General features: G+C 46.1%; 1 protein-coding gene across 6 annotated transcripts in view; it reads right to left on the minus strand.

Moving 5' to 3' along the window:
- CD74 (CD74 molecule) overlaps nucleotides 1–9,505 on the minus strand; it is a 60,938-nt gene extending 51,433 nt beyond the window's left edge. For 2 of the 6 annotated variants that reach the window (XM_068278071.1, XM_068278069.1), the window contains exon 1: nucleotides 9,290–9,504. In XM_068278071.1, coding sequence (XP_068134172.1) covers nucleotides 9,290–9,357 — 68 coding nt within the window. In that variant the 5' untranslated portion in view covers nucleotides 9,358–9,504. Of the gene's footprint in view, nucleotides 1–9,289 lie in introns of all 6 variants that reach the window. The other 4 variants (XM_068278073.1, XM_068278070.1, XM_068278072.1 and 1 more) reach the window with 3 other exon arrangements.
- Nucleotides 9,506–10,486: the final 981 nt, after the last annotated feature.

Here is a 10,486-nt window from a genome sequence, read left to right on the forward strand (position 1 = left end):
ACAGTGTGAATCAAACCTTTTTTCCACCTGAGATCATGATGTATGGCTGGTCATACAGATTATAATCTGACTGTGCAATTAACTAACTTTAGGTTATATGTCAACAGGGCCGGGGCTTATCTAGAGGCAAAAGGGGGCATTTGCCCCAGGGCCCCAGAGCCTGTGGGGGCCCCCCCCCCAAGGTGACCTTTCTCCCCTCCATCTATGGTGACCCATGAGAGCGGGGATGCTGTGTGTAAAAGGAGGTGAATAATGGGAACCCCAAATATGCTTTTTAGGGGACATATGAAGGACACCTTATGATATTGTGTGATGGGGGGGGGGGGGATAATTGGATCAGGCCTGGCAGCCAGCTCAGGGGCCCTGGGCGTGATTTGGTTGGAAGGGCGGTGTAAGGGCCCCCTCCTCTCAAGTTACTTTTGCCCCAGAGCCCCACTGTAGCTAGAACCAGCCCTGTATGCTAAAAGCATTCAAAATTACTATACAGTCAGAATGTGAGGATATAGACACTTTACAATCTGCCTATAAACTTTTCCAATCACGTCTCTCACGAAAGGTCACATTTACTGCTTCTTGTGTGCAGCCTCAGGCTTAGAGTTCCATACCATCTTTCCGCTGAATTCTGTGGTCAGGAAACCAGTCTTGCAAGTTTTACAAACAAAACTATAAACATCTTTGTGCGTTGTGTAGGCTGGGAGGGGCACAAATCTTGTCTGTAAGGTGTACACACTATCAGTGGCATAGCTAAGGAGTTGTGGGCCCCGATGCAAGTTTTACAATGGGGCCCCCCAAGCACTCTATACATAGCAATTAATTTGGCGCACCAAAACCTGCCAATGGCAACTACAGTGTCAGAGATGCAAGAAGGGGATGGGGAGCAGTTTGTTAATGATTACTACTATTCAAAGTATCTGTAGAAGTGAATATTATGAGCACAGGACCAATAGAGAGTAAATACTGTAGTTGAGGGAGGGCCCTTTAGGGCCCCTGTGACTGAAGGGCCCTGATGCGGTGGCTACCTCTGCAACCCCTATTGCTACGCCCTGCTGTGCCTGTTGGAATGACAAGTTGCTAGTAAAACAGGGAAAATGAAACTGATCCTGAACTGAAGCTGAAATAATTACCTAAAGAGAGGGACGCCTAAGGATCTTATTGAGGCTTCCCTGTCTGCTCTGATGTCCCCCGTCGCTGAGCGCAGCCCCTGGAAGATAAGTAACAATGCATTTTTGCTAATCGTATCAGGGCCGCACCTCCTCTCCCTGCAGCGTGGCCATGCAGTAGCCGTGCATGCGCAGTAAGCCGGAGCCACAGGCTTCCTGTTACTACACATGCGTGCAACGCTGTAAGAAGAGGAGCTGCGCAGCACCGTTGGGAGAGGGTCAGCAACGGGGGCCATCGGACCACCGAGGGAAGCCTCAATAGGATCCTGAGGCTTCCCTCTCTTCAAGTGAGTATCTGATTTTGATCCCGAAGCTCGGGATCTCTTTAAATGGAAATGGTTTGAATCCCCTTTAAATATTTGATGTGTAGCCTGACTCTGTATCATATTCCAGCGTTGCTGCGTGTGTCTACCTTCCACGCTTGTGATATTACACTCCTCGATGTTTGTTCCTGAAATATTATCTACCGCTATGCTGGATACTGAAACGAGCATCACAACATGGGCGTAACAATAGACCCTGCAAGGAATGCATCTGCAGGGGGGCCCAAAAGCCACAGGGGGGCCCCGTGGGTGGAGAAGTTTCGTTTCCCTCTCCTGAGAGACTGTCAACTAAGGATATGGAGTGAAAAAACTTTCTGCACAATTGTTCTAATGACTGCAACTGCTCAGCCACTGATAAGGAATCATACAAAGTTTTGCAGACAAAGATTTGTAGACAGTCCTTATTCAGGGTTCAGCAGGCTCTTGTTTACAGCACCCAACCCCCAACCTCTCTACCCCTCCCTAAGTGCTCTGTACGGTAGTGATGCTGTAGAAATCTGCATTGGGAAAAAAGTGTGCACTAGCCAATTGAATAACATTGGTTTTCAGATTACCTGTGCAGAAAGCAGGGGGAAGGGGCCCCATCCAAAGTTTTGCAGTGGGGCCCAGTGATTTCTAGTTACGCCTCTGCATCACAACATAAAATCTCAATTTACTGGATGGGAAGGATAATTTTTCTTTCTGTCAGTATGCACATGACACTGCAACACTATGAACACCAACTCAGTATCCTTACAGCAACACTGTGTCCTGATGTGACCCAAATGAGGGATAGCTGACAGTCTTTGGAACACCTAAGCCTTGATTTTCAAGGTCATGTATGCCAGAGGCTTCCAAGATCTTCCACCAGCCCACTGTTCCAACGCAGCAACACTCCTCTATTCTGGCTGCGCTCCTGGCCATGGACAAAAGCATCTGTACTGGGCATATGCACATAAGGTCCTCGCATGCACAGTACAACAAAGCCACTCGTGCACAACCTTTCTTCTTCCGTGCACAGCCTTTCTTCTTCCGTGCACAAGCACAAAGTTCAACTGGACCTCACTTGTGCATGCCCAGTCCAGAGGTGCTTGTCCATGGTCAGCATGGCCACAAGAAACCTATTTGACAAGGTGTAGAGCGGGCATGTCCAAACTCTGGCCAGCCAAATGTGGCCCGCACCGCATCTCCGGTCTTCATCCATCTCTGCTGGCAGCCTCTGAAGATCGCTGACCTTCGGATGGGTTGGCATTTTCTTTGCATGCACAGGCGTGCAATCACCAGGGGTGTAATGCGCCTACGCAGTACTACTGCACAGGCGCAGTATGCTCCCAATGAAGTGCCCCCCCTCTGGGGCCGGTGATTTTCAGAAGCTGCCAGCGGAGATGGTAGAACACCAGAGATGCGGTGAGGGACCCAAATGACATCTAGGTGCTGGAAGGAGTCCCAGGTAAGTAAAACTACATTTTTAATGGTCACCTCATGAGTCCTTTAAGCACTCTTCACCCCTCCTCTCCTTTGATTGACTGGCTCGGTTGCACCTGACACACCTGGGCTGCTCTAAGAGCTACCTCTTGCCCTCCTATGGCAAAATCTCTTAGAAACCTTTGCAAGGGCAGAAAACTGCCTTGGCAGTTTATCAGGAGAGCATGTGGCTAAACAACAAAACCTGTATTTTCTGGCACAAAAGGTCACTTTATTAATTCTACACTATTATAACTTCAGTGGACTGTGCTGATAGTGTGGAGTACTAGTCAGGATAGTCAGGAGTACTAGCAGTGTTAAAAACAATCCAAAAACATTCTGTACTAGACCATTTCACCAGGGGCGTAACTAGAAATCACTGGGCCCCCCTGCAAAATTTTGGATGGGGCCCCTTCCCACCAGGACAGAGCACTTGGTGAGGGGGCAGAGAGGCTGGGGGCTGGACGTTGTACAGAAGAGCCTGCTGCACATTAAATAGGGACTGTATACAAATCTCTGTCTACAAAACTTTGTATTATTCCTTATCAGTAGCTGAGCAGATGCAGTCATTAGAACAATAGTGCAGAGAGTAGAATGTTTTTTCTCTCCTTGCCCTTGTCAGTCTCTCAGAACAGGGCCCCCTGTGGCTTCTGGGCTCCCCTGCGGCTGCATCCCTTGCAGGGTCTATTGTTGCGCCCCTGCAGCCATTGTTGCCGCTCTGCAGGCTGTAGCTCTCTTGTCCCCTATGCCGGTATAGTCTATTAAAATAATAGTGTGAGTAGTGCAGTTTTTCGCTGGAAATCTTAAACAGACACTGAAGCGAGAATAAATCTCGCTTCAGTGCTTATATTCAGCAGGGGCATGTGTGCCCCTGCTAAAACGCCGCCATCCCACGGCTAAACGGGGGTCCCTTACCTCCCAAATCCCTCCCTGCAAAATCCGCAACCAACTTGGTCGTAGATTTTGCTGCTGTTGAGGCAGGGCTAACGGCTGCAGCCCTGCCTCTCAGCGCCGTCTATCAGCGATGCATCGCCGCCTCTCCCCCGCCCCTCTCAGTGAAGGAAGACTGAGAGGGGCGGGGGAGAGGCGGAGATACGCTCTAATAGACGCGCATGGAGGCAGGGCTGCGGCCATTAGCCCTGCCTCACCAGGAAGAGATCCCCGGGACTCCACGAGGGGATTTGGGAGGTAAGGGACCCCCGTTCAGCCGCGGAATAGCGGCGTTTTAGCAGGGGCACACATGCCCCTGCTGAATATAAGCTCTGAAGCGAGATTTATTCTCTTCAGAGTCTCTTTCAGGCCCAAACCCACTATGCAAATTTTGCAGCGATTTTTCAGATAAGCTGTGATTTTTTTTTTTTTTAACAACGATCGATCGTTTCCGTGATCTCGCAACATAAATATGGGTGTGCAATTACATGAACGACGTTTGGCAATGTGCAACGATAACGACCATCACAACAGAAAGCAAATCTCAACAGTCTTTAATATCCCCAACGACTACTGTGCAAAGTACCGCGATTGTTTGACCTGCCATTCGTGACCATCGCGTGAATTGCGTGTTCCCAGAGGGTAGGAAGATGGATTGGGGAAGCTCGTTCATCGGGAAGCATTGCAGTGAGGATCCCCAATCCATCTTCGGCTGAGTACTGAACTTCAGACTGATTTATGTGTACTGTATGTGTTCCCAAGATGGTAGAACCTGATAGTGTCTCAACATGAATCCCTTGTTTAAGAACATGAAATGTTTTCTTGCTTGCTGACTGATATAGGTAGGGACCCTTTCTATGGAAAAGACCACAACACTGCCAGTGAAAGAGTCTAGTACACAAAGCTGTTGCATGCAATCTATTTTGGAAGCTAATGTCCTCTTTCTGCAATGGAATACAATTTTTAAGCTAGTTGCTAATGTTCCAACTTGCTGTAAGTGTCTCCAGTAATTCCACAGTGCTTTTTGCAGATTGTCATAAATAATGTAATAATAAAACTTGTGCAGCCCCCACTTAAAGGGAACCAGAGACGAAGCACCCTCATGTATTTTGCCATATACAGTATATCAGTGGGAACATTAGAGAAAACACCTACCTTGCTCTCTGTTTCATTCTTCACTGCTCAGCCTGCTTCTTATCAACCCTGATAAAATCCCCGACTAAGTCATTATAGCAGAGCCAGAAGGGGGCAGGCTTGGGCTTGAAAAGACATCAGAGAAGACAGACTCAGCTATAATGATTCCTGAGCAAAGCCAGACTGAATGCTCAGTCTGGGATTTTATCGGGGCTGATAACAAGCAGACTGAGCAGTGAAGAATGAAACAGAGAGCAGGGTAGGGGTTTTCTCTAATGTTCCCACTGATATATATGGTAAAATACATGAGGGTGCTTCATCTCTGGTTCACTTTAAGTTTATTGTAACTTTATAACTAAAGTTAAATTTGCTATTAATGCTGATTGTTGGTTAATTTGCAAAAGATACATTTAATCATGGAATAAGGGAATATAACCCCTTTCTGAGGTAAATTGTAGTTAAACCGATAGTGAGCAGGAAGTTGAAATCCTTGCAAACAGTCAATTAGAATCCCCAGTGTTTCTCTCAGATTCTCCTGTTCAGCTGGCCAATGATATTTCAGGAAGGGTGTGACGTCACCAGTCACCAGGCAGAGACATTTCTGCTCAATGCATTTCGAAAGGCAGAAGGAGAATGTCTCAGCTCATTTTTTCCTATCTGTTTCTTTACCTTCAAAGAAAACATATATACAGTATATATCAGTGCTTCAAGATGAACCTCAGGCAAAACTGAGACTTCACCGCTGGTATATAATGAGATATATAATGATGATTGGATGGTGAGTGTTTAATGGACAGAGGTGGAAGAGTGTCTCCTGTTCTTGCTGATATAATATATTTAAAGTAAATGTGGGACTTTTTTAAGGCAAAACTTTAAATACTTACCTAAGAGAGGGAAGCCTCCGTATCCTACAGAGCCTCTCGATTTTACAGCTTTCCCCATCCCTCATTTCTAGTGCTGGGATCCCTGAAGTTCCATGGGGCTAGCCCACACTGTGCCCGCGCAGATGGCTTGTGCATGTGCGGTAGCACGATGCCGCTGCTCTGTCTCAGCAAATAAAAACCCAAGCAGGCTCGGCTCCATGCTAGTGCGCATGTGTAGCCGAGCACCAATGACAACCCTTTGTTGACAGGCTTGGGGTGGCCCCCGGGACTGGAACGGTGTGGAGAAGGGGGCGACAAGGGAAGCCCCATGAGGACCCAGTGGCTTCCTTCTCCTGAGGCAAGTATCTACATTAGGACCTTTTTGGTGCTAGTCTACTTCAGGGGAACCCAGCAGGAAACCTCATAGTGGAATTCAGCTAGCATGATTGGGTAGATGAAACCTTCTCGAACTGCTAGGTTTCCAATAGGTTGTAGTAAACTACGCCCACACTATTTGGCCAATCACAATGCCTTGTGCTGTAGAGGGTGCTGTGATTGGAGATCTGTTCCCTATGAGGATTCCTGCTGGGTCTCCGAAATGTACACTAGAGCCACCTTTGTTTCACTTCAGCATCCCTTTTACTGTGTTTCCCCTAAAGTAAGACATCCCCTGAGAATAAGACCTAGCAGGAATTCCTAGCATGCTAATGTAAGCCCTAGGAGCAGCCCACATGACCACAGCAAGTCACGCTCAATACAAAGCCTGGATACAGGAGAGCAGCAGTATAATGTGAGTTCTACAGTCCTGTATATGTGCCAGGCAAGTTGTGTTTTTGTTGGAGCCAGCCCTTCTGATCTGTCGTGATAAGCATCAGCCGCACTACACCTCTTCCCAGGACAAACAGCTTATCCTATCATAGCTCTGGGGAGCCTGACAGAGTTCTCTGCCTGCAAGAAATAGACTCTTACCCACATGATCAGCAGAATCAATTTTTTGTAAGTGAGAGCCAATTTCTGCAAACCACAGACTCTTTGCATGCTGCTTGTGTTTCAGCATGGCATGCAGTATATACATTTTGTATAGGAAAACTACCAGTGTTTCCTACAAAAAATAAGACATCCTCTGAAAATAAGCCCAAGCACATCTTTTGGAACAAAAATTAATATGACAGTGTCTTTTTTACGGGTAAACACGGTAGCTGTTTCACATTATATAAATAAATTGTTGATTCATCTGTTAAATTAAAGAAAGTTCTCATCCATTTTTTCCAACTAGATCTTGGATTTATGCCACAGGGAGCAGCTGCAGGAACTTCAACGGCAAATGTTGAAAGATTAGACAATTTAGAGGACCATTAAAGAAGAAAAGACTATTGAGGAACATTTGTACACACACTAGACCGGCACCCAGTCCACTCTGTTAACATAGTAAGAAGTTTTGAATCAGGATGATACCATTTATTGGCTTACTGAAAATAATAGGATTAACTTTCGCCACCACAGTATTTCTGTCAGTCTTTCATGATGGTCACTGGATTGTGTTTCACTTGTCCATAACCCATCTCCTCCCAGGTGCATAAATATAAGCAGAGCAGCCCCTGCAACCACTGGGGGCCCAGAGCTGTGGGTGCCCCCAATTAATGACCTTCTTTCCCTGCAATATAGGGGTCCCTCCTCCAGATCAGGTGTTGTGGTCACACTTATTATAAGTGGGGGATTGTGATGGCTGCACTTGTTTAATGACAACTGAAAGATGGGTTCCAAGGTTGTGAGGGCCACCAAAAGGGGGTGTGACCAGAGATAAGAACATCGGGGGTCCATAAAAGTTTTGCTGTGGGATCCCATGTTTTGTAGTTATAATAATAATTCTTTTTTTTTTTATATAGGGCGTTTCTCCTGTCGGACTCAAAACGATTGCGGGGCAGCCACTAAAGCACACTCAGTAGGCAGTATGACTTGCCCAAAGATCTCCTTGCTGAATAGGTGCTGTTTACTGAACAGGAAGAGCTGAGAGTTGAAACCAGGTTCCCTGTGCCAGAGGCAGAGCCCTAAACCATTACACTATTCATTCAGTGTCCTACTTTTAACTTGTCCCCAGACTATGGTAGATACAGAAGACTGAAACTATGACTATGGCAGAGATTAGACTGTGAGCTCATCTGTCTCAGTGACATAACTATCTACACTGTAAAGTGCTGCAGAAGATGTCAGTACTATATAAAGTGGAACCTTGGTTGGCGAGCATAATTTGTTCCGGAAACACGCTTGTGTTGCAAATCGGTCTTATATCAAAGCAAATTTCTCCATAAGAATTTATGGAAACCCAGGTGATTCTTTCCACAATCCAAAAACAGCTATAGTAAAATAGTATAAAATAAAAATGTAAACAAGACTTTCACAATAACTAATAGAATCATTGCCATCTGTTGGCTCACACAACCTTTTTTCTTTGTGTGTCTTTGACAAGAAACTTATCCAATGACAGTTACTTTTGATGATTTCATGGAAAAGTGACTTTTCACAGTCTCTACACTCAGAATAAGTACAATCCTACAGCACCAAAGGGAGAAGAACTATCGGCTCAGTTGTGATGACGTGACACAAGTACACTTTTTATCAGTGGTGTAGCAGCAGGGGGTGCAGAGGTAGCGACCGCATCGGGGCCTTTGGGCTAGAGGGGCCCCAAGGGGTCCACCTTTCGAACACAGTATTAGCTCTTTATTGGTCCTGTGCTGATAATATTCACTTCTATACTTGATTTGAATAGTAGTGATCATTAACACACAGTTTCCTATCCCCTTCTTGCACCTCTGACACTGTGGTTGTCCTTGATTGGCTTTCGTGTGTTGTATCAATTGTTATCTATAGCATGCTTGGGGGGAGGGTCGCAGTGCTACACTTGCACTTGGGCCCACGGCTTCTTAGCTACGCCACTGCTTTTTATTGCTTGTATAGCAAGACGTTGCTTGCACATCAAGTCAAAGTTTCATAAATTTGTTTGCTTGTATTGCAAAGTGCTCTTAAACCAAGTTACTCTCAATCTAAGGTTTTACTGTAAATACATAATGATACTATGGTTAGACATTAGACTATGGCACTGATTAGAGTGTGATCTCCTCTGAGCCAGGACAGCCAGTGACATGACTATATACTGTGTAAAGTACTGCAGAAGATGTCAGTGCTAAATACATAATAGCAATGATGATCATCCTATCGGGACATGTTTTGGGTGATATGTTTCAGCCCTAGGAGTTGTCTGGTCATCTGGAGAAATTCTGCAGCTTGCATTACGGACCGCTGTTGCCTTTCCCAGATTATCAATACATACAGCAATATCACAAATGATGCTATGATGACCAATAAGATGATATCACTAGACAGCCAGAAATAAAGATTGAAAAAGTAGCAGGTTGATAAAGCATTGAAAGTTTTATACCGTGGTTGTCTGACCACCTCTTCCCTCGGATCTTCTGCAGGCACCAGATTCTGAGCCTCCTCTGCCATTTCAGTAGTTCTTCTCACCACACCTGGAACAACTTCTTGGACCTCTTCTCCTGGTCAAGCTCAAAGCAAACTACTGCCCCAAAAGCACCTTGCAGCAGCTACAAAGGCAAGAAACCAATGAGAAGTGAAAGCTTTATTTTTATCCCAGCATTGGAAATACCCTAAGCTGGGCAGAGCTTCTCTTGTATGAGAGATGAACATGATTTTCTGATTTGCTGCTGCGCTTGCATCACTTGTAGCCAAGCAGACGAGTTTTCGTACTGTAAGGTTTACGAAAGCTTTCAGTGTATCTCCTGCAGACAGACTAAAAGCTATTGCTTAGCGCTACCGGTAGTGCCTTATAAGAACAAATACAGTCAGGCTTAATGCAATACATATTTTAAACATGTTACTTGTTCTGGTTATTTTTGCTTGTCCTCTAAGATGTTCCTAGTGCAAAGAAATGACTAGTCTGTTTAGGGGAATCTTAGGGGAGAGGTAAATGAATGCTGACATATTTATTTCCTTTTATTAAACAATGCAGATTGCCTGGCTGTCCTCCTGAGCTTCTGCCTCTAATACTTTTAGGCTACTTGCACACCAAGACGTTGCGTTAGGTGCCACGTTAAGGTCACATAACGTGCACCTAACGCAAGGCCTGGTGCTCTTCGATGTGGACGTCAGAGTGAGACGCATTGTGCAGCTCACTCTGGCGTCCGTGACGCCGTGATGCGCACTCTTGGACGCATGCGGCATCACGTAGTCCCGCCCAGCCAATCACCGCACAGAGCGGCCGCTCCAGGAAGTAAACACTGCACGTCACTGAGTGCAGTGAATATTAATTAGCCATGTGCCTTGCCGCTCTCCGCTCCTCCCCAACATGACTGCGCATGTGCAAACAGTCTAACGCGGCTTAAGCCGCTGTAACGCCGTAGCATGCTGCACTTTCGGTGGAATGTGCAGCGTTACATGTAACGCAACGTGGGCAGTGTGAACAGCCCACTTGTGTTACATTGCTGTGCGTTGGGGGAGCGTTACAGGCTGCACTAACGTGCACCTGTAACGTCCCTGTGTGTAAGCAGCCTTAGCCATAAACCCTGAACAAGCACGCAGATCAGATGTTTTTGACAAAAATCTGACAATGACAAGA

This window comes from Hyperolius riggenbachi, chromosome 3 (assembly GCF_040937935.1).
Source record: "Hyperolius riggenbachi isolate aHypRig1 chromosome 3, aHypRig1.pri, whole genome shotgun sequence".
Lineage (NCBI taxonomy): Eukaryota > Metazoa > Chordata > Amphibia > Anura > Hyperoliidae > Hyperolius > Hyperolius riggenbachi.